The sequence below is a fragment of the Thamnophis sirtalis genome, unplaced genomic scaffold, assembly GCF_051295495.1.
Source record: "Thamnophis sirtalis isolate CommonGarterSnake01/CBP01778 unplaced genomic scaffold, rThaSir2_p1.2 scaffold_5, whole genome shotgun sequence".
In the NCBI taxonomy this organism is placed as follows: Eukaryota; Metazoa; Chordata; class Lepidosauria; order Squamata; family Natricidae; genus Thamnophis; species Thamnophis sirtalis.
Genome location: NW_028261385.1, coordinates 66,277,806 through 66,303,545, shown reverse-complemented (window position 1 = coordinate 66,303,545; position 25,740 = coordinate 66,277,806). Strand labels below are relative to the sequence as shown.

General features: G+C 36.7%; 1 protein-coding gene across 6 annotated transcripts in view; it reads right to left on the bottom strand.

Moving 5' to 3' along the window:
• TLE1 (TLE family member 1, transcriptional corepressor) overlaps window positions 1-25,740 on the bottom strand; it is a 78,102-nt gene that overhangs the window by 25,626 nt on the left and 26,736 nt on the right. For 2 of the 6 annotated variants that reach the window (XM_014058832.2, XM_014058833.2), the window contains exons 7-11: window positions 18,832-18,906; window positions 17,413-17,617; window positions 16,616-16,632; window positions 2,122-2,238; window positions 141-194 (exon numbers count right to left, since the gene is read on the bottom strand). In XM_014058832.2, coding sequence (XP_013914307.1) covers window positions 141-194; window positions 2,122-2,238; window positions 16,616-16,632; window positions 17,413-17,617; window positions 18,832-18,906 — 468 coding nt within the window. The remainder of the gene's footprint in view (window positions 1-140; window positions 195-2,121; window positions 2,239-16,615; window positions 16,633-17,412; window positions 17,618-18,831; window positions 18,907-25,740) is intronic. The other 4 variants (XM_014058834.2, XM_014058835.2, XM_014058836.2 and 1 more) reach the window with 2 other exon arrangements.

Genomic DNA, 25,740 nt, shown 5'->3' with positions numbered 1-25,740 from the left:
AAATGAACAAAGATGGCTAAGGAAGAATGTGAGATATAAAGATTCATGCAGGTTTCTAACAAGATAATTCACCCTATAGTCTAGAATATTTATATTCCTTTCAGCTTCAGATACAGTAAAAGAAACACTAAGCAAGTTACCTCATTAGATACATCCACAACTAAGTTGTCATCACTTTTGTCTCCATCGCTGTCCTAAATTTAAAAACAATATTTAGTATATTGGACTTTAACTCACTACTCGCTACAACCAACAACAAAACAAAAGTAAAGGACACCCGCTCATAATCCCTTTAACAAACTACCTTCCTAGGTTAGCAGAGTATATGTAAGTGGGTGTCCCAGACAGAATTTCATCAACATTTGGATTGACTGAATGACAAATTGCAGGTCAGGAGGTTCTCCATGTCTGGGACCTGTCAGATGTTCTTTCTTTGAAATAGCACTGTTCAAAAATAGCCAAGCAGATAGGGCATGGGTGCAGAGAAGGGATGCAATATATAGTGAGAAAAAGCCCTCTTGGGTAATGGCCCGTCTGCTCACTTCCATATTCGCTCTCATTCTTACAATAGTTACATTTAGTGACTATTCAAAGTTGCAATGGCACTGAAAAATGTGACATATGACCATTTTTCACAGTTACAACCTTTGCAGCATCCCAACGACCATGTGATCAAAATTCAGACGCTTGGCAACTGGTTCATATTTATGACTTTTGCTGTGTCCCAGGGTCATGTGATCACCTTTTGCAACCTTCTGACAAGCAAAATCAATGGGGAAGCCAGTTTCACTTAACAACCTGCCTACTAACTTATCAACTGCATTGTTTCAGTTAACAACTGTTATAAAATGGGACAAAATTCAGTTAACAAATGTCTCTCTTAGCAACAGAAATTTTGGACTCACTTGTGGTCGTAAGTCAAGGACTACCTGTTTCTTACTGTCTTACGCCATTGCTTGTTTGTTTACCTATCTCAGAGTTCTAGCATTACTTTTTGAATATAAGTCTAGTGTGTTTTTAAAGAGTGCTAAGTCTGCATATACAAGGGATATATAAACATAAGCATCTAACAAGCATCTATCGGTGTATGTTAAGATGACTCTGTGAAAGAAAGTCCAGTCTTTCCTGTAGACCAAGCCAAAATCCAATGGAGCATAGTGCTCAGCCACCATAGAAGGAGACATGTTCACTGCAGCCCAATGTGGCTGATATTTAGTCTCTGACCATGTCACCAACCTATGATTAAAACATCCTAAATGGTGTCCGTAGTCAGTTGTGTTAGGACTGTGATGGCGAACCTATGGCATGTGTGCCAGAGGTGGCATGCAGAGCCCTCTCTGTGGGTACGTGCGCCATTACCAGCTGCTCTTCTGGGTTCCATTTCTTTGTGACAGAACCCGAAAGAGCAGCTGGCCGCCACATGCATGCGCACCAGTCAGCTGCTCTCTTTCAGGTTCCAGCACCCCAGCACGGATGCGTGCTCCAGTTTCAGCACTTGGTGCCAAAAAGGTTAACCATCACTGTGTAAGGAGGAAGAAAATAATGCTTTAAAAATGGAATAGCTAATGTTGACTCATGAGATAAACATAATGTCACAATGACATTTGATTTAAAAATGGTTGCCAGGGCATATTTGTGCTGTTGTTAAAGGAGTATGAGGATCAATACCGTACATATTTTCCGGTGAAAATCATATTCATTCCTTGTTCTTAGCAGAAATGCCTCCCATTTTGGAATATTTATATTCGAAATGACGATTTTAAAACATAATGCCATACATGCAAATATATGTAACTCCAAATGCTAGTTTGGCAATGATGTTCCTATTAGATGATTTATAAATAACTGTTTCTATTCTGCTATCAGCAGATGGTAAATTAATTAACACATAAATACCATATCATTCATCACCCTCTCCTCATTCCTCAGCTTCTTGTGAAAAAAACAAAAAACAAAGCTAGGAAATCAATGGCCATGTTAAATTGGTAATATGATGAATAATTTTATAAGCAACAAAAGGCATGGAAGGGAAAGATTAAATATATAGCAACCCAACAGAAGTGCCTTGAAAGTGGTGATGACTATTGTCAAACTGGCTTCATTTTAGATGAGGTTTCTTACATAATGGCTCGAGTCCTTATCATCCACTTTTCTTTTCTTCATGTCATTGGAATACTCCGGTCCATTCCTTCGTTTATCGGTGTTCCTCAGACTCTCCGGGACCAAGAGTGAATTACTCTGCAAATACATAAAGATCATCATGTTTACCTTTAGAATCCTTTTATATGGATATTTCCAACAAGCACAATTGTTTTTTGTTCACAACACAAAGACTAAAAACAAGACTGCAAGTGTTGCCTTGAAAGAAACTTGCTGCATAGAGGATTCCATGTAAAACAACCTACTCTATATGTACAGTCGTCTTTGTACTGCTTTATGGGACAAAGTAATGATGGAGATAACAAAGGACCATTTGTTCATGAAAAAAATTGATCTCTTTCTATATGAAAACTGTTGAAAATATATCATAGTTTACCTTTTATCTTCTTTTACCAACTAGTAACATGCTTGGGGGGGGGGGTGTCTTTGTATCAGTGTTGAATCCTGACCATAACTGCACAAGCCCTTGCAAAAAATTTTTTGGGTGGTTTGGCATTGTTTCCTTCCTAGGCCTGAGACAGAATGACTGGTCCAAGTGTTACCCAGCTGATTGTATGGCAAAAGTGGAACTAAAAATCACAGCCTCCTGGTTTCTAGCTTGGTGCCTCAACCACTACACCAAATTGGCTCTCTATTAACATATTAACAATATTCATTTTAAACATAAAATAGAGGAGGAAAAGACTTTGAAGGCATTCCCTTTTAGCTACATAAACATGCTGTCCTTCAGGCCATGAGTCATCAGAAATGCCTTCTTGAATACTAAAAATATTTTTTAAAATATATGCTTATGCAGAACCTCTTGTCAGCAGAACAGAAAACCTGTAGTGCGTTCACAGGTGACACAAGACAGCTTGAATAAACTTTTTTGTGTACAACACAATTATGTTCTCTCAAGAAAACACCAGTTTTTATTTTTTTAAAATACACCTGGATCTCTTTCAAAGCACCCCAGGATATGAAGAGCTTGCATAGGATCTGACATTTAGTTTGTGGCATGCCAATCAGGCTGCTGGCAAATATTTCTGCAGAAGCCAGATGTCCAGTCTCTCGTGCAGCCTAAACCCATAAGGCCAAGCGGTTCATTGCCCAAATCCATAGGAATATCTACTGGAGCCTAAGGTGGATAAGAAAGCTGGGCAGTTCCTTGTTCCTACTCCCATCACCATTGTCAATGACACACTCCAGATTAGTTCCAAGACAAAAAAAAATATGTTGAGAAAGTCTCTTTTTGAAACTCAAATGGTTCCACGTAACTAGGAAGTTATGTCCATTGCAGCTGGGGTTGAGAGAAAAGCATAATCATTTATATTTATATAAATTATATTAGTGGGCCAAAATAGTGCAACAATGTGAAGAAAATGATTTCTCAAGTCCTGAGTTTTATATCCTTGTATCTGTCTGTTTAGGGATCTGTTGAATTACTAGAGTGGTTTGGGATCAATAAAAGTTTAACTTGTTTGAATCTCTTATTAATAAAGAGTGACATTTCTTAGTGTCAGAAACTGCCAAGTGTATTGGGTTGTAAGAAAATAAAAATAAGCATTCATTTGCATGTATTTAACTAGAATAAAATGAAACCTAAATAAATACAAAGCGACCTCTATTGCTTTATCTAGGATTTGTTGGTTTCTCCTAATTTACTGCTAACACTTCCCCCCTCCCCTTAAACTCCAGCATCCAACTCTTAATCTGAAAGAAAGGCCAAAAAACAAGAGCAAGGACTAATCTTGTCCACAATCTGCAGGCTACTTTCTTTAGATAATGTTAAGTACAAACTGTTGACCCAAAGGGGAAGAAAGGCATTTTAGATATTTCTGGGTCACATGATAATTTGACATGCCTCCAATTCTCATCTTCCCTCCAGCTAAAGCATTAAACATGTCACAATGGGTTCTTTTAAGTTCAGGATTAGCATATGCAAGAAGGGCAATTTGTTCAGTGGTGTGTTAATACCATGAACACTGCTGAATGCAGGGCTGGGGCTGGGGGATAGGGTAGAGTAGGGGACCCATTCTTTTTTTACAAAAGGCCTGACAAACCTTTCTAAAAGTTGCTTGTATATGAAAGCATCATGCCAACAAGCTTTCTGAAATTTCCACAAAAATCTGTTACATGCTTCACCACCGTACTCCGGGAAATACATCTGTATGTATTCAAACACTTAAGAAGCAAAATTATAAAAAGAATTCAGCTGCCCTCCCCAGCCAAAACATAAGGGTCACTATGTTAAAGCCGTACAGACATCTTAGCTGTATCCTATAATGATAGGAAATCATGGACGCACACTGCCTAAAGTAATGTGGAGGGTTTGTTTATGGTACCATGTATTTTGAAGGCAAACTCTTTTATTTCTGCTTCTTCAACCTCAGCCTATGTATGGGTTCTTCAAAGCATAAGGGAGGGCCTCATGAAAATAGCTGAAAAGCAGCACATCTCTTTACTGCAGTGTTTCTTGATTGAAAAGGTGGGTTTGCTGGGTCACTGAACTCATTAATTTGAGATATGCGTTTAGATCCCCCCCCCTTTTTTAAATCTCTTGATGGGCTAAGTCAAATCAAAAGCAGCAGAGGAAAAATTGAGAACAAACACCATTTCAGATTTGAAAATGGTTTTCAGTGCTAACACAAATATACAGATACTTTACAGGAAGTTAGAAGTATATGAAAAGGTGGTTGAGTGGTCATATTGCACTAACCTATAAAATAGCTTGGTTGAGTTTATCAGGATGTGCTAACTGCTATAGCTTATTCTACAAACCATGTTTTTTGTTTTTTTTTAAGAAACCATGCTTTGTATGTATGCATATCCAGGCAGTATTATACTTCTGGAAGAAAGAGAAAATCTAAGAACAGTTCAGATGTAAAAAAAAATTTGTTGTTGTTATTGTTCTAGTAAATCTGTATCAGATGTATAAATAATCATATTAGCAACCACAAGAGATGGTTGAAAATCAAATGTATCAACTGTATCTTAGAAGAGGAATGTTTTATTAACTTTAACTGCTTTAATTAATTAATTAATTAATTTGTATACCACCTTTATTATTTTTACAAATAACTTAAGGTACTGAACATATCCAACATGCCTTCCTCTTCCTATTTTCCCCATAACAACAATCCTATGAGGTGGGTTGGCTGAGAGCGATTAATGCAAAGTCACAAAGCTGCCTTTCATGACTAAGACAGGTTCTTGAACTTACAGCCAGCTTTCTAAGCTGGCACTTTAACCACTAGAGCAGAGGTATCAAACTCATGTCGCCATGGCGTTGTCACGTGACATATCAGGACTTTTCCCCCCTTTGCTAAACTGGGCATGAGCATGGCCAGCATGTGACACATCCAGCCCCATGTCAAGACATTGTATGAATTCAGATCACTCATATACATGGATACTGTTCATTGACATTTTAGATTTGCCCTTTGCACAACTTGGAATTACAACAAACATCCCTCTAAGCTGCAGACTTGGGTTTCTGTGACCTGCTGGGCCAGGTCGACTGTTGTTGACCATAGGATCCTTACACAATGAACAAAGCTCAACATCCAGAAATGTTTTGTATTATATGAAATCTTGGAAATAAATTGTGTAAAAAAAATTTTCCTTTCTGTCTGTCTATCATAGACTAATTCTTCAAAAGTTAAACTGAAAGGCACCAAATCCGCTGTGTGAGAAAAAGTCAGCAAAATAAAAATGTTCAAAAATGGCCCAAATAAGGCCAGAGACTGCCTCACTAAAACGTGGGGGACAGCAGCTGGGCAGCTACTCAGAGTGTTGTAGAGTCCTCCATTTTAAGTCTATGTTCCTCTTCTGTCCAGTATGGACATATGCGATCTGTCCTGTAATTTTCAGAGTACACGGGCACAAACATACCAATACAGCAAAAGGGACATCAGAATAATTACCGCACATAGGAATTTGTTTATTTGTATTTAAATGCTTAAATGTCTGATTCCAAAGAAGTTCTGAGTGGCACAAAATAGAATAAGCAACAATAATGCAACGCAAAGCACTAGATTTTGGATCTGGTGGCTCTGTATAGTGATAGACAAAAACACAATTAACAAGGAAGAACATCCAATCTGGGGCAGGAGCCAAGTCTTTAAAGCCTTCCAGAATACCATCAAGATGGGAACCATATGGATCTCTGGGGGCATCTTGATCCAGAAGGAAGGTGCAGAAACTGTCTTCCCCACCTGGTAGTCTGCACGAGAAATCAACTCCATGGTGAAGTTAAAACTATTTTTATGGTGTCTGTAGTAACAGAATCTCACAAGACTGATTGTTCTGTACCTCTTCCGCTTATAGTCATGTGAATTGGGAAGGTGTCTGTCTGAGCAACTGTCCTGTATTTTCTGCTTTTTGTGATTTAATATGTTTCTTTCCCTTATTGTTTTGGTAATGGATCTTGTCTGTGTCTGTTAAGGCCATCTACCTTACTCTTTGCAACTTTACTTCCTGGGTCCTGATAGATGGCACTGTTAATTTGAAGAAAACCTGGAATGTGCCAATTCTGCCATCACATACCATCTTGGCAGAAACCATAGGAGATATGCAGTTCCTCAAATAACCTGGTCCTAAGCCATTTGGGACTGTATAAGTGACAATCAGCATCTTGAAGCATACTGACAATCAATACAGCTCATGAAGCAGAAATGCCATAGGACATAGCAAGGAACAATTTTCACTGTCTGAACTGCTACATTCTGGATCCGTTGAAACTTCCAAGTGGTTTTCAAGAGCAACCTAGGGTTTAGTGCAGTAGCCAAGCTGTGATATTACTTGGGCATGAGTGACTGAAGGGTTTAGGAATTTAGGAAGGGTGCAGCTGATACCATTAGATGGAGTTGGCAAAGACTCTGTGGCCACAACTGCTTCCCTACCCTTTTGTGAATGCCCTGTTTGGTTTGGGTTTGTTTGTAAATGAGTGTATCTTAAAAGGCGTAATTTTGACAGAGAAGAGGAAATCTTTTTAACAGCTTTGAAATTTAAGGGTCCAAGAGATAAAATACTATAGTTGAAACTGATGAAATTAGGAAAGTAAGTTTGATCATATAGAATTACTGCAAAATGAAGAACAATAAAATGAAATTTTATAAATGTCATAGATTTTATAAAATTTATAAAACCTAGTCACAATGGGCAGGACAGCAGACAAAGCTCTTCTCTCTCTCCTTCTCCCCCTCGCCCTCTCTTCAATCCAATTGAGAAAAAAACCCCAGAAATTGTTTAGTAGGGGGAAAAGTTGAATAATGTGGTATGTGTTCACAACCTCTAAATAGGGACATGGCTGTGTTCAGAATTAACCAAATACTTCCAAACTGATGTTTACACCTGCCATCAAGTAAAGTGATTCTGATCAGTAGGATTTTTCTGACATTTACTCAGTTGTCTCTTACAGCAAAAGTCATGGTCCGCAAAGAGCTTACAAAGCATTTAAGGGATTTCAGTGTTGGAAGTCAGGAGATAGGTACAAAAACTTTTCAAAGGTACTGTGTTCTGACCTAGGCTTCCCAAGAGCATGAAGCAAACTCCTTGTCCTGACAAAAAACCCTTTTATTAATTTACTGTGAATTCTGCTCATTCGCATCCAACAAAGTCTTTCAAGGGAGGATTTACAATCACAGACTTTATCTGACATGGAGAGCTGCCAGGCTGATATCTGCAAAACTTGGCAACGAGTCTTGGACAGTCACAAACCAATTAAGTGAACTAATTGTCTACTGCAAACTCCACTCCCCTTTCATTCCTCTTTTATTTCCTCTGGGAGAGGCCATTCATCATCCACCTGTGTCCTTACTCCCAAGTGAACCCCTGTTCTTTAGCTGTTCCTTCATCTGGTAACTGTGCATGCACACACTGGGAACAGGCTCCAGCTGTTCATCTGCCTCACTGAGGTCTGACTCTGAAGGCAGCTGATAACTGGCATACGGCTCTGGCCCCCTCTCTGCCTCCAACACAGAGTCCTCATCAGAGCCTTCCCCAGACTCCAGGACTGACTCATGTTCCTCCCCAAACTCCTCATTATCTGAATCTGCTGCCAGCTCTGCTGGCCAGCAACAACTCACTGATATACCAATAGAACACAGTGAAGAAAGTTATCAACAAATAAAGAAAATATGGCACAACAGTGATATTACCAAAAACTGGATGTCCCTCCAAAAGCGATGAAAAAACAAGACAAAAACTAGTCTCACTGCCAAGAGTCCTGCAGTAATATTAAATTAGCTGCAAGAAGTTCTGGCAAGATACTGGTTGTATACTACATGTGACAACAATCTCTGGTATTCTTTATACGTATGCGTTATGGGGTAGGATGATAAGACGGAAGCCTTTTCTTACAAAGAAAAACATCCAAGCACAGCTACATTTACATATACCTACATCAAGTCTGACGAAAGCATGTAGAAAATATGTTATGGTTGAGTGAGACCAAAGTTGAATTTTTTGGCCATAATTCCAAAAAGTATGTTTGGTATAAAAACAACATTGCACATCACTGAAAGTACACTGTACCATATAGTGAAGAATGGTGATGGCAGCATTATGCTTTGGGACTGCTTTTCTTCAACTGTAACTGAGGCTTCAATCAAGGTAGAGAGAATTATGAAATATTAGTCAGTTTTGGTACAAAACCTTCAGACGTCTGCTAAAATGCTTTAGATGAAGAGGAATTTCACCTTGTAACATGGCAATGACCCAAAGCATACTTCCAAATCAACAAAAGAATGCCCTCACCAGAAGAAGAGTAACTATGGAGTGATTAAATATCACTCCATAGTGCTTTATAGCACTCTCTGAGCAGTTTACAAATGTCGCATATTGCCCCCATCTGGTTCCTCATTTTACCAAACTCGGAAGAATGTAAGACTGAGTCAGCGTTAAGCTGGGTCTGGATAGAATTAGTCTCAATAGTGCATTTTGACTACAGCTACATCTATTTTAAGTAAGAGGTTTGATATTTCATCATGGATTGCGTTTAACATTTCCTACACACGCAATCTGCTTCTCTAAAAAATGGTCACGCTATATGTAATATCCTTTTGAAGTTGCTTAGAAGCTGCAGTTACAATAAATAAGACCTGAGGTGGCGCAGTGGTTAGAGTGCAGTACTGCAGGCTACTTCAGCTGACTGCTAGCTGCAGTTCAGCAGTTTAAATTTCATCAGCTCAAGGTTGACTCAGCCTCCCATCCTTCCAAGGTGGATAAAATGAGAACCCATACAGTTGGGGGCAATATGCTGACTCTGTAAACTGCTTAGAGGGCTGTAAAAGCACTATGAAGTGGTATATAAGTCTAAGTGCTATCGCTATACTGGCACTTTGCTTTAGGTCTACTTATCTGCTATTCACTATAATGAAAAGACCTCATTGGCCACCTTTCACGCATCTAAGACCTTACATCCAACAGACACACACTTTATGTCTATTCATCCCCTTCACATTTTAATTCACTGGCAAAACAAATTATTTTCAGGAATAAAGATTTGCAGCTGATTTTTTTAAAAAAATCAGGACCCATGAGCAATACTGCAACTTAATCTCATTTATTCATTCCCAGTAATATATCTTTGTTCCTGAAATATCACAACATTCATGCAGGCAGAACTGGCATTCCCATTTATTTGCTTTTTTCTTTATTAAATAAATAAGCACCCTTCTTACCTCAAGGTAACTTATTGCTCGGGCTCTGTGATCTCCAGCCTATTTGTTTATTTATGGATGCAATAATGGTAGTCACATTACCTAAATGTATTGGGACAACAGTTTCCTTCACACCTATACAGCGTTATGCAATTACTGAAAACTGGCTCTAAGCTCAATTAGTTGCTGAGTTCATATTAAAATCCACAGTTCAGGTCATCTTATTTTGCCCTCAAATGCCTATCTGACAAGACTTCATGATCTAAGAAAAATACACTTTCCATTCTGCATTATCTATTATGTTCTGACAGTGAGGAATCGAAAGAGAGATTTGAGGAATACACAGGTTCCCGAGGGATGACTTAATGCATCAATCTACCGCATTCTAGAAGATTACGCAACCTTCATTTGTGTAGACTGTCTACCTTGACTTCATCTATGGGAATTATTTTTTTTCTACTTCTGCATCAGAAATTTTGTTCCACACTACAAAATCTCCCACAGAGTTGTAGACTATATTTCAATTCAATTATTATTTCTCCCCAACTGAAGAGGAAATTATGTGTCAGAACAATCCCATCATTTTTATAACAGCCACATCTACTTTCCTTAGGGACACAGCTCTGATAAGACCTATAAACACTAGTAGATATAAATGCACTTTTCTCAGTCAAGAAACGATAACAGTTAATGCCTTGGCATCCTGACAGAAATGGAAAGTCCAAATATAAAGACATAATATTGATAATGTTCTCCAATATAAAATCTATTTCCTCGCAGTTGATTGTTTCACATCAAGGCAAGCAAACTTTGAACCATTGATTTCATGCAGTTGCTTAAGCTTAACTACATAAACCTTGCCTGCCTTCGTGTCCTCCAGATAGAAATTCTATAATGGAAACTGAAATCAAGCTGTATGAAACTGATTCATATCAATGGGTTATGACTTCTGTGATGAAGCAATATACACTTTAAATCTAAAACTTTAACTTTACCTTTAATAAGATTTGTATGCCGGCCACTCCCTAGGGACTCTGGGCGGCTCACAACAAAAGTAAAACATAAAAATATTAAAAATACAATTATTTAAAATAAGATATCATCCATTCAGTCAAGTGGGGCTGGATTTCAATCAACAGCCCCAGGCCTGCTGGAACAGCCAGGTCTTGGTCGCTTTACGGAAGGCCGGGAGAGTGGTAAGGGTCACATTTAAAAATGAGAAAGATTGTTCTTTAGAGGTGGGGAGGGAAATCCATTTGGAAATAATACAGGAAGTCCTCAACTTATAACCACAATTGAGCCCAACATTTATGTTATTAAGTGAGAAACTTTTTAAGTGAGTTTTGGCCCATCTTACGACTTTTCTTGCCACATTTTTAAGTGAATCACTGTAGTTGTTAAATTAGTAAGATGGTTGTTAAGTGAATCTGGATTCCCCATTGATCTTGCTAGTCAGAAAACTCAAGAGAGGATCACATGACTCTTGGACACTGCAACCATCATAAATATGAGTCAGCTATCAAGCATCCAAATATAAATCACATGACCATGGGGATGCTGCAAAGGCCATGTGTGTGAAAAATGGCTGTAAGTCACTATTTTCAGTGCCGTCCTAACCTCAAACAGTCACTAAATGAATTGTTCTAAGTTGAGGACTATGGTATTTATAAAAGAAGACACCCTGTTGAGCCTCTGGCAGTGTTCTGATATATGTGAGATGGTTGGCTATTTAAATTTAATAAGTAAATGTGGAATAATGGCAATTATTCTTGAAGGCAGGCAGATTCCAAAACATTCATTACATGTTTTTTTTAACCAAGTGATATTTCACACAGAGATTCATTACTTGGTTTTGCATCAATACCACACTCCCATGATAACACACTAATGTCCTCTTTGCACATCTGATCCAATTTTCCTCCATCCTAACCACACTACAGATCAACTTGCAAAATGTCTGATGCTAGTGTTCTGAACAGCTTAAGGACAACCAGTTTTCTCTATTTGTGGAAAATATTGTCTCGGCTGATTATTCAAGGCCTGAACTCTTAGTAGAAGCCTTCACTGGCCTACTACTAATATCCAGCTTGATTTTAAACATTCTACACAGTTTTAAAATTATTGTAACATGGGTGGTAGTGTTAATGTTGGTAGTTCATAACATATGTAGCTAAAAGGAAAATGACTGGGAAGAAAAAAGATGACATGCCAGACAAGATAAAACAAAACCAATAAAATACCTTAGTTTCTGTGCAGTACCCATCTTCTCCACTTTATTAATTTAGATTGCCATCTCCACCTAAATCCAATCCTTCGGATTCCTTCATACTTCAATGAATATATTCATGTGACCCTTTATATGTGTTTGCTTGTGGGTATATAATCTAAAAGCTTCACATATTAACTGATACTTATTTAAATTAATCTCTCTGTGTGTGTATAAATGGATGTGTGTGTTTGTGTGTGTGTATGTATGTTCCAGCATAACTCTGGAACGCCTCAAGCAATTTCAACCAAACTTGGTACACAGATGACTTACTCTCTGGAAAAAAATACTGTGGGGGTAAGATGCCCCTATCACCTCTCAGGTCTGTCTTCTGTTAAAATACAGCCTTTTGTGCCTTAAAATGACTTCTATTGTACTGCCATAAAATGGCTTCTACTGTACAATGCAGTTGAGTTGCCATGGTAATGGCTTCACAGTACTCCACAAGGGGGCTTCCTCTGATAAGGGGGGAAATCCAAAATTAGAAATTATGTTTGGTCCGGACAATTCCCCCCTATAAATAAATACCCGGGGAATACCGGTGTCAGCATTCCAAATATCATGCAGAACCGGGTTTTCAACTAGTTGTATATAAATAAGGAAACAAGTTTATGAAAGTCAAGGTTACATGTGTTAGCCATCTTCACATATACACAAATATTGCTATTTTGCTTTTCAGCAAAAGAGGAGGAGGAGAAGCAGAGGAGGAGGAGGAGGAGAAGAAGAAGTGGAGGAAGAAGAGGAGGAAGAAGAAGAAGATTAAGGATAGGGATGAAGCAAGAGGGAGAAACAACTCAATAGAAAAAGGGAGGGAAGTGCCATGTAAGGAAAAAAATCTCTCAAGTTTCTCACTTGGCAACTCCATGGATTTGTCATATCATTAGATGCTAAAAACAAATTGAAATTAAATCTAGAGAAAATAGGTGTGGCCAAGCAAACAATTACATCTATTGTTCCAGTGATTCTCCCTAACTGATGAGATTTGGTATTGATCATACCTAGATGTTGATTATCATAGATATTTATGTCTTGGCTGCTACAATGTGCTCTTCATGGAGCTACCATTTAAACGACTCTAATAGTTGCAACTGATGAAAATATAATAGTTAGCCTGCTGATCTATACAAGAAACAGGGATCATATGGTTCCTGAACTGGTTGTCAGCAGCATACTATTTATAGTGTTTAATGGTTTAAGGCCTGATTACCTAATGGACTACCTTTTCTGTTATAAATCTGTCTTGTAGATTAAATCAATGGAAGCAGTCACCAGGTGGTCCTACTATTAAAATTTCATTTTTCTAGAAGGCTTTCTGTTCGGTTATGGAATGCATTCTCTTGGAGTTATACTTATCAGTGTTTAAGAAAGGACTAAAGGAGCACTTCTTTCAACAAAGGTGACTGACTGGTTTTAATATTTATTGTTCCATATTTTTATATCATTTTTGTTTTAAATTTGGTTAACTGTCCTGAGTGTTAACCAGAAAAGAAAGGCAAAGAGACAAAAAAATAAAAAAATAAACCCAGGCAGTGAGCTATACCAACTTCATCCAATATAGTTTTTGCTTCCCAGTGTAGTCTACAATTTCTGGAGGCCTCCTAGGCAAATATTAACTACATCCTACTTTGTTTAGCTTCCTCAAAATCAATCTGTAGACTTACAGTACTCAGCCGAAGTAGTGGATACTTAAGCACTAATCTTAGCAATGGCTCCCACTGTATGTGAATGCCCCTTGGAGGCAAAAGGAGAGGGTCCTGTCTTTGTTGAACTTTATAAAAATGTCTTTAAAAATACTTCTAACTGAAAAGGTCATATACCTTATAAATTGGAAATATTTTTTCTGTAATTTATTTAAAATTGCTGCAGTGACATAGAATCATTTGAATAGTTAGCTACTTAGCTATAAGTCATGATCTTGAAAAACAACAAAGAATGAATGGAATATGGAAGTATGGAGAATCACTTAAGATGATTTGGTAGAGAGGGAGAACTTATTTTGTGTGGGTTTTTTAAAATTTTACCATGCTTGGTTCGATTTCAGTGCCAAAAACAACTGGTCTAAGAAGAAACTACAACTCTTATGCATAGCATTAGTGTACACATTTTTTTCATGCTAAGGTGGTAGTTAAGGGAAAGGATTGATAGGCGGCTTTTACACAAGCTATCAAAATAATACAGATGCATTAGGGAATACACAGCTCAAATCTCCTGTTGATATTCTTCACCGCATATAACGTTATCTCTTTATTACAGACCATTTAGTACATTTTCTCTGCATCAGCATTCCTCAAGATAGTGTTTGCCAGAACGTCCAGCTAGCATGACCAATGGGGAAGCTATTGTCCAACACCTTAGAAGAGGATCAGAAAAGCTCATTTTGTCACATTTCATACTATACTACTGCCATAAGGTGGGAATATTCCAAATAGACTTTTTTATATCAATTTTTTTTTCTCAATGTGCTATAATATTGGTAAATATCCTAAAAACACAACCACTCCACTCAAAGTATCTTTTCAACTGACTGTTATTTTCTTTAATAAAAGAAAAGTTGCAGTTTTAGAGTTTTATCAGTTTTTCTTAACTAACCCAATTTTATATACAAGGAAAGTATACATGAAATAGGGAGTTATTCTAACTTTATATATCTTTTTTCTATCTTCTCCTTTAATCTGGTTACAGATAACTTTTTTAGGGGCCTCCAAGGCAGTTTTGACTCCTGGTGGCTGCCTGGACAAATTCACACAGTTTTCTTGGCAACATTTCGGAAGTGTTTTGCCACTGCCACTTTCTTAGGGCTGAGAGAGAGTGACTGGCCCAAGGTCACCCAGCTGGATTCATACCTAAGGCAGGACTAAAACTGGCTTCTAGCCTAGTGCCTTAACCACTATACCAAATTGATTCCTGCTAACACAATAGTTAAGATTAAGATACAATTGAAGGAAACCATACATAGGCAGTCCTTGACTTATGATTGCTCACGTTTGAAATTACAATGGACACCCCCCTGCAAAAGGGATTTAATTACCCAAATCTGAAGTTATGACAGCCACCTCCCCCTCACGATCACATGACCACATTTTGGACACTCAGAAATTGGCCACATTGTGACCTGTTTAATGACCATCACAAAATATGACTGTAGTTGGTGCATTGATGCTACCTAGTTTGGTAATGAACCATCTACAAGAAAACTACCAAGCTCAAAGACCACCAAGGACCCCACAGTTCAATCTTGAGCTACAAATATTCTTTTATAACACTATACTATAATTGCAGGCTCAGTCATGGTTGTAAATTGAGGACTACCTCTACTGGTGGTCCTCCAGTTACAATCATTCATTCACAGATCATTCAAATTTACAACTTCACTCTAATATAAGAGGGTGCAAAAGGGTATAAATTCAGTAGAATTTATCACCTTCACTTTTCTATCAGGTGCAAACTCAGAATTCAAAGTATATGATTGGACTGAGAAGCCTACCTCCCCATGGAGGACAACAGGCAAAATTCTTTTTGCCCATCTCATCTGTTATCTCTTTAGGAAACATAAACAATAATTATTAACATTTACAGGTATCTTATTGTTCTTCTTCTTATAACTTTTGTTTTAATTTTAATTTATAAGCTGCCCAGAGTCACCATGGAATCAGAGTGGCCTTGAAGACAATGATGGAGAAAAACCTAACTTTAATAGGATGTGTACTCATAAAATCTTGATTCTTTCTTTAAAATCCCACACTTTAAAATTCAGCATTCATGTTCTACTCTGAAAAAGGTATGTGAAGACAGAGGAGCACATTAATTTTGTCTCTCAAAAACCACTTTCAAACCAGAATAAAAGCTTTGAGCAATCTCTTTGGAATAAAAACTATAAAATGTGTAACTCAATATAATAATTGTCCAGAGGGTGTAACTACCACACATATGTTACCTAAATAAGGCCAAATTATAAAAAAAGAGGATGACTCCTTGAATAGTATTGTTCTATGTTGCCCAAGGAATTTTATAGGACATGTGATGCATATTATTGTTTTCTTAAATATTTTTTAAAACAGTGGAACTCTTGAAAAGGATATTACAAACTATACATAACAAGACATTTATTTTTTAATTAATGACAAATTTTGAATTAACATAGGTAGTTCTATGTTAATTAGATGTGTAATGTCTGATCACACACTTAAAAGAGTCAGGTTTGTGAAGATAAAATTATCAAAATGTTCTCATTCCTGGTGACTACCATATAATAGCTGATATTGTTTTCCAAGCACATATTAGTTATTGAATTAGCAAAGCTGTGTCCTGAAACCGGATTAGTTTACAAGGATTTTATCCCCATAGCCACAAAGGCTATTAAAAATAAATTGTATTTTTTTTAAATTCTCCCAATTTTGAGGTGTCCAAATAGGAAAAACTGTGACCATTATCTAAACTAAGAGAGAGAAGCAGAAAGTAAGTCTACAGGGAAGAAAAGGTGAATATCTAGGCTATCAACTACCGTAATTATGAAAATGTTAACATTAGCAGGAATATTGGTACTTACTGTGCCTGGATCTCTGTCTGTTCCCGTAGTAACCAAGAAATGCACAGACATGCCCGTTCAGACACAGAGGCAAGAACAGAAATAAAAAGGGGGAAGAAATTAGAACACAAGCCGCAAACAGTTTTAAAATGGCTTTTATTTATATAAGTCATTGCACATTCCTAATACAGTGATTTCCTGAAAATTACATTTTGTAAACATGATTTACAATTTAACCATACACAAGGCCTAGTTCTTTCCATGACAGAATAAATTAATTTTTATTCTTCAAAAAATTATTCAAGTGCAATTTGCCCAATATTTAAAGGTGTTCTAAACAAAACTACAAAAAAGGAGCAATGCTTAAAACCTTTCATTTCAACTCATTCAAACTCAGTTTTTTTTTTTAATTCTTCATTTGCCCACCCTTTCACCTCTTGCCCCCTTTTCCGTTAAGAGATTTCTTTCTTTAATTAAAAAAAGAAACAAAAATATTGCCCACTTATTCTCGTGTAATGATCATCCACAATATTGTGCTGGCCACTGAGGTTACAACTAAGCATCTGTAGGGATGTTATAAGGACCTGCATTTCATCAAAGCAGGAGAATCCTAGTGAACTCCAGGTTCAAAATCTAAGTACCTCAAGCTAAATTTTGTTTCAATGATATAAATGCAGGATATTTAATGTTTGGCATTATAATTGTTCTTGGTTTTCATTCTAAATAGCTCTTTAGAATTCTTTAGAGATGCCCACAATTTTCAGCAACGTGCGAACACTTATTTGAAACGTCCTAATCAGGCTTCCCATGCCTCTCACCTCTGTGGTGGTCTGTATCGTGATGCTTCTTGTCATCTTTTATTGCCAAGTGAGACTGCCCACCCAGCGCGCTTGAGAGGGCAAGAAGGCCAGCACTGCTTCCAAGTGGAGGGATCCCAGGAGGCTGAAGTCCTGATGGGTGTGGAGTAAGAGGCACTGGAGGTCCATGGCCGTGAGAAAGATGCTGAGCCTGCAACTGCTGTTGCTGTTATTTGTTGTGGTTTTTCCAGATAGAAGCAGCAGGCAATTGGATGGAAGGAAGGAAGGAAAGAAAAGGAGGACTGGTTAGCCAGTAAACATAACACCATGTCTTGCCTCAACGTCTACTCTATTTCAGCCTAGTCTAGGTAACTTTCCTATGCTAAGTTTCACAACTATAGGAATACTGCCTTGGATATTGATTCTTTTGCATTACAGAACTAAGCCATGCAATTTAATCTGCAGGCCAACTAACAGATTTGTGTAGTCTAGACTCTGGAAGACAGCTGGCACCTTTCAAATCCATCTCCGTATTAAAAGAATTAGTGCAGACAGAGATATCATTGCTCTCACCTTCCTGTTCCCAAACGCTTGTTTTCACAACTGCTTCGAATAAAGATGAAAACCAACAACTTAAAAGGGCCCTATCTAAAATAAGTCTCTGTTACAGCTTCTGTTTGGAACATTTCCAATACTGAATCACCAGTTGGAAAAAATGTCCAAACAAGTGTTCTTTTCACTTCATTCTTGTCGTCGGTGTATGCTTGACATTAAAACTGACAGAATACAGAGTGTTAATCTGATTAGCCTTACTCTCAGGGCACTATGTGAGATTTACCTCAACAATTTCAAATCTATGTACCTATCTCCAAATTCAGCAGACGATCAGACTGATCTTTGCCAGATCACAATATATGCTAGCCTTTTCCAGCCTCAATGCCCTCCAGATGTGCAGACTTCATGTCTCAGAATTCCCTCAGATCACAGTTGAGGATTCTGGGACTGCAGCTCGTAGTTCTGGAAGGTGCCTTGTTTGGAGAAGACTAGTACATGCAGTTATACGTACATAGAGAGAAAATATACATTTTCCCCTTCCAGACTACCCCTGGTTTGAATGTTAACACCAGGGATAATATAACCAACTTGACTGAGCTCCAAACAGAAGGCAAGAGATTGACTTAAGCTGCAAGGCTTCAAGTTACTATTTATCTTCTCAGAAATAAGCCGCTCTGCGAACAATCACACGTGCTTCCAGGTAAATATTACAGCCTTCCCCAACTTAGCACTCTCTCCAGATAGACTGGGATTCTAGAATTCCCCAAGTGGTTAGTTCCAGGTTGGAGAAGGCTAGTGCACAGAATTGCAGCCCACATCTTGTATCTCTGCAAGAGATGTTCTACTTAGCCCTTTCCAATTTTGAAAGAATTAATAAGTGCTTACATTTGTAAGCATGGATCTCTGCATTATGACTTCAGCCAAGCTGCAACTCTCAAGAGCTGATAGCATTACCAGGTCCTGTGTTTGACACATGGTACAATCATATCAATTACATTTATCACCTCTATAGAGTAGTACTTACTATTTTTTTTTTAAAAAAGAAAAAGAAAATCATTACAACTGTGCTTAAAGATAACATTTAACAGAATGTTAGAGGCACTTAAAGGAAATTACGTGTTTCATTTGTGTGTATCTTAGATCAAGAATTTTAAGCAAAACACCTGCTTTTTTGAGTTACTAATGCTATATTCATTTAAATTTGTACAGTAACCAGAGAAGACACATTTAAAAATCTGTCTCAACCATTAAAAAGCTCTGGACTGTTTAATCATTTTAGCACTGCTTCCTATCACCATAAAGTGGACTTAATCCATGCAGTCATTGTGAAAACACTTTCATATTATAAAAACTATGATATATATATATGCTAACTAACAAGAAGTAACAAGCTGCACCATGCCAAGGAAAGCACAGTGCAATTTATGCTCTTTCACAACAGAAGCATCTCATCCAGTTTAGGTGTGATATACTTTTATAAATAAATTGGCCTCTAGCAAATAAACCCATTAGAAAATTTAATTTTCTATAATTAAACAAAGATTTAAAAATTATTACAACTGTGAGCTCTGCCATGCCACCTTGATGTCAACATCAAAAAATCTCAAACATGGTTTTATACAGCTGTTTATATTTAGGGCTTCTTCCGAGAAACATGTCCAAAAATTTGGAAGTGTCTTTTTTTAAGAATAATTTTATTAAAAATGAACAATTAAAAAGATAAAAACTAATGCAAACTAAGAAAAAAGAAGTGCATAAAAGAAAAAATAGAAAATTACCTTCCTGCCTCATCAAAACAGGTATAAATTTAGTAACTTGCCACCTTCTCTTAACAATGATGGGTTTAAATTATTTTTAAGAAATCCCTCTTTTTCCCATTACTTATCTCTTTAGGATACAGATCCTAAAAACCTTCCTATTCAGTCCTAACCAACAAAAGTCCTTTAATGATTATCAGAGTTGAATACACACACACATGCATATATACCTTGATCAAAGAAAGCAACTTCATTTCCCTTTACTTTTAACAATCCTAATTGTTAAGTTTCTTTCTTCTTACTGTTTTCCCCACAATGAAAGGGTCTTGTTTTTAAATCCCTTCACATAATGCCCCAGAATTTGATATTTTTTTGTCTTTTCTTTGTCTTGTCTTTTTATCACAAATTTTTTCAAAAGTTTAACAAGTATCTTTTGTAAATCCAGTGTAGGAAAGTTAGTGAAGTCATTATTTTAGTTTATTTTGTCTATATTCATTTTAATGTATTAAGACATCAGCCAGTTTCATTTGTATATCCAGTATAGGAACAGTGGGGCACCATTCTGTAGGAGAAACTTACAATCACAGGGGCAACATAGAAATAAGACATAGATTTTTTGGTTATGGAGAGAAAGAATAAACAAAGAAGCAGTGTCTGGGATTATCCAAGAGCCATCTTTTTTCTCTATTTTTCATGATGGCTCCATGTAGATTTATAGTAAATAGATGCAAATGTCAGGGCTAGAGTATATAGCATTTAAGGTGAACAATTGTGCAATAGATCTCTTTCATATAGATGCTACTTATTTGAAATGTTCTGCATGGAAATCAGATATTTCCATTATGATTACTTTCATGTCACTTCAATTATTTCACCACTAATGGCTTCACAAATATATATGTTGAAAAAGTATATGAAAGGATTTTCCACAGAATGCCCAAATTCCACTTCCTATCTGTCATCCGCATAACATTTGAACAATATGTGAAGGAGTTCTATGCACATATAATGTGTGAAGGAACTTTCTGCTGAGCATATAGTAACTCCCCCTTAGTATCAAGTGTGGAAAATGGGATACAATGGCTGCTGCATACATCCTTGTCATTCATTGGTGACGCAAGAAAACACTCTTGTTTTCTACTTTTTTTAAAAAAAAGAATTCCCAGTTGAAAATTTTTAAGGATTCAAACAGACAAGATAATATGATTAAAGGATGAAAGAATGCTGAGAATCCAATTCAGTGTAGTACAAAAAGCTGCATGTTTCATCAGGTGGTTGTGAGTTAGCCATAATTCTGCCCTTTATTAAAAATTAAAAGCTATTAAGTACCAGTTTCAGAGCAAACCAAAACCCAATATCAAACATCTGTTGTTTAGAAAAAATATAATCATTTGGAAGCAGCCTGACTTACTGGAAGAATAATACACAAGTAAAATACTCATTTTGTCTTTATTTAGTAAACCTGAGATTCTGCATGAATTATCAAGCTAGCTGATAATAATTGATAGATTCATTTGCTTTTCTTTTTATATCACTCATAATTTTTAGATTCCAAACTTGAAGTTAGATTATTTAAACACTGCACAAAACTGTGTTGAAAGTGTAATGTGATTTTTGGATTTATTAATATTTACAATGTTAGTTTTACAATAGCATCCAACTTTCATAGAAATGCTAAAATTAAATGCTCAAAAATTAAAATTAAGATTGTGTTTATAAAATAAACAGCATTTGCCAACAGAAAAGTTAAGCCTTGGTTCTTAAATTGTATTATAAAAGGAATGAGTAGGATCCTGCATTTAAACAACAATTCAACATCACAACATGGTAGTAAAATGTTACTGTATACAGTATTTTGGAGAAGACTTTTTTAAAAAGTGTTGCTTTTTCTTTTTGCTTGCTATGAAGTGCAGAGTCAACAGAACTGGTATTCTGATGCTTGGACATCTATCTATGCATATATAGAATAAAACAATATTTCAGTAAATAAATTTTATTTGATACAGAAGCTGAATTTATATGATCTCATCTCAGCTGGAAAGATTACATTTAAAATATCAGACTGAACGTATATATTCATTTTTAGGCTACATATGAAGTCACTTTGAATACTGCAACTGACAAACCAATAATCTTCCAGTCAACTAGAATTGCAATCTCATATGAACCAGGAAACTATGTTTAGCACAACTTCTTTACTTTTAATCTTTTAATCATGTGATATAAACCCCTATATCTACAATAACTAAATGTGTTTTAAGCCCCTTTTATTCTCTGTTCCAAAGACAGTTTCAAATATTTAAACACTGCAATCAATGTCAGTGATATTCCTAAGCTTTACTTTAGTAAGATTCAGTATAGAAATTTCTATTTGTATCATTTTTTTCTATGTGTGTAGGTGTTTTTTAAAAAAACTCTCTTCGTGAAGCTAATGTAGCAACATGGGATTTATATAAGCTGTTTTATACTAGTTCAGTATTTATTTTTTCCCACTTATTACACTACTGTTCACTTCAGCTTCATTCCAGTTCCTATACAGGCTGTTAAGTGGAGGATTATTTTCCCCTATCACCTAATCAATCATTTTTTAAAAACTGAGATCACTCGAGTTATAACCTACTGTATACAAAGCATGTGGATCAATGAATTTTATCTTTTCCCACTCCTAATAAAGTACTCGAATAGGTTTTCTCCTTAAGTAAGGTGTAGTAGGTGATGGTCTTCTCCAATCTTGAATTCAAAGTTAACACTGTACATCTGACAATATGCTGGATTTGCAATTAGGATGCCAATAAAAAGAGGTTGATTGATGCTTATAACTTTTTGTGTGTATGAAAACCAGGAAATTGAGTGCCCCTGGAAAAGCTCTTGGTTGCTTACTTGAATCATTTTTTTTAACTAGTTTACATATATCATGACACAATTTCCTAAAACTTGTAATTAATTTAATTAAGGAATTTTAAATCACGTTCTAAATCAAAAAAGTAGCATATTTACTGCAAAAGGAGAAAAATAATATTCAAATTAAATGATACAATTTAATAAGATATTCCTTTATTAAACTTGCAAGTTTAATTCAGATAGGTAACCATTAAATACCACTTCAGAGTAGCATCACTATTAACCAAATATTTTTTTAGCCAGCATGACTAGTGAAATCCAGCAACAGGGGTCAAAGCCTGATGTAATAAAGGAGAAAAGTATGCAGTCTGAAGAGACTTGGTACTTTCAACAGGAATTTAAAAGTTGTAACACTGTTGTACAATTATAATTGAGTAATTTCATGTTTGGTTTTAGCCTCTGGAATATTTTCTAGTTTAAATCATGTCCTAATCTTCTAGATACTTTTATTCAATGGGAAAGGGAAAGAAAGAAAAATAAATCCAAAATGGCAATCTGCCCCTCACTTATACAATAAAGTATTTCTAGAAAATAACACTTTTTAGCCTTATATATTACTCCATTGTGCTTTACAGCTCCCTCTAAGCCACGGGTGTCAAACTTCCAGCATCACATTGCCGTCACATGATGTATCAAGATGTTTTCCCCTTTGCGGAGTTGGGATAGGTGTGGCCTGCATGTGACACATCTGGCCCGCGGGCCACCAGTTCGACACCCCTGGTTTAAGCGATTTACAAATGTCAGCATATTGTCCCCAACAATCTGGGTCCTCATTTTACCAACCTCGGAAGGATGGAAGGCTGATTCAACCTTACTTCCCATCAGGATCGAACATGTGGCAGTCAGCAGTTTGCCTGCAATATTGCTTTCCAACCAATGCACGACCAAAGCTTCTCAAAATTATGATCAAAATTAATACATTTCAATTTGCATTTCTGAAATAATTATTAGCACAGGGAATAAAAACACAATTGCATAGGTTTAAGCAAGAACAAAAAAGCTTCCAACTAAAAACTGGAAATAATAGAATAGACAGATAACAGATTTTATAGTTGTCTGAATAAATTTATTTTATGTCTCTATACACTCCTCTATCTGACCTTTATGGCTCTTTGTTTCTAATTCTAATGCTAAATTCATACCACCCATCAAGCAGCAAACATATTTCTTATTTCAAAAGCATAGCTTGATATTTCGAATGCAATCTGCAAGGTATATGGGGAGAAAGCAGTTTTAAGAAATACATACTAGACTCTGGTTTTTAGCATACTTTGTAATTTAGATCCCCTTAAGTAGATAAAGAAATCCTTCTATTTGTTCAGAATCTTGTTTTTTAGTTTAAATCTGGAGTATACTCCTCAAACAAAAAAGACAATTCTTGTAATCTTCAATCAGTATTAACCAGCCGTGTGTGGGGGAGGGGAGGCAAATGGCAGCTGGAATGTGTGACACATGTGCAAAGGGAATGAGTTACGTATCCCAATGCTCCATCCATCATCTTGCTGATTTTTTCCACCACTTTACCCCCAAATAGTTAATTTTAACAGCTAGAGGTTTGGTGGGTTGTGGATTAGATAGCTGCAGCCTAAAATATTTGGACTGGGGAAATACTATTAAACCTTTTTTCCCAACCTTCTTTAAAAGACTTTTGACATTTTATCTCTGCAATGGCCCCTTCTCCCCATCCACCCCAGAAGTAAAGTCAGAATTGCAGATGACGATTCTAAAACTTCTGCAATAAGAAGCTGCTGCAGCAATTTTTTGCCTCCACATTTCTATTTTACAGGAAAAGATATATTCTAGTAATTTATAGGCGCTCTGAAGATTAACTACAGGCTCATAATAAACCCCCAAGAGGTTAACCTCATCCTCTTAAGCTTCACACACTACCGTCTCAGAAATACCATAGCCAAGGAAAGGAAAAATAATCCAGTGGTTTGCTAATCCTTTAGTCAATCACCTCATGCAATGGCACAAAGCCCTTTAGTTGCCAACAACTCAATCTGTCTCACCAATACCATCAATCCAACTGATACATTTCACAGAAGCATGAACAGCACACCTCAAAGGGGTAAGAGGAAACCCTTCAATCATTAAAGTATTAAATTCTTTTTCACCTCAACTAAAATATCCACAATGTCTTGTGGACCCAAAAGATACTTGTTAAGATGTATTTCTACAGTTCATTTTTGTTTAAAAAATCTGCAAATCTATATCAATCTCTTAAAGTGTTCTAATTATCAGTGTGGCCTAATTATGATTCTAATACAGGGATGTCAAACTCAAGGCCCAGGGGCTGGATCCAGCCCACAGGTGCTTAGATGTGACCCTGTGGGCCACCCTGGAAACAGCCCATTTTCACTGGCAGAACTGTCGGGCTATCACAGACACTCCTCTAACGTATAGCTGGCCACCCCCACCCTGCCTCCCAAGGCCAAACACAATGCCTCAATGAAATTGAGTTTGATACCCTTGTCCTAATGAAAACTTTCTTTAATTTTCCTAACCGCTGACTATATTTTCCTCTTACTCTAATCTCTTAAAACTTTACTAAGAAATCCATTTAAATGTCCATTCCAATAAAATATTTATCACCACACTTGGAACATTGAAATAGGAAGAGAATGATTGTTTCACTTGCCATTTTGCTAGTTCACTTTGTAACATTTAAAATTAGACTCATTATCCTTCAAAGCAAATGTGTGTCATGTATGTGAAGGTATTCTGCCTACGAGCCTTTTGCCTTATCTTCAAATAAACACTATACAATCTCAACGACCTGGACTGCATGAACTTGCAGATGAACAATCCATACTGGCTCGGACTCCTGAAAAAGGAACCTGGACACTTTTCAAGAGTGTTACATTTGTGGGAGAGGTGTTTGTGGGGTTGTTAGAATTTGTTCCATCAGGATTAAACATGCACAGTTCCAGATCTAGCTTACAGATTTTATGAGAGCAAACTCCCCCACCCTCCAATTTAACTGAATGTTTTCCCACATACCTTCCTCACACCTTCCTGTGCCTTAATTCTTGTGCCAAATGGAATACAAGTCTAGAGGTAGAAGGGCATTCCCAACAAAGAAGTAAGGGCACCATTTAGAAGCAATTATTTTCCATGTCAAGCAACAAAACTT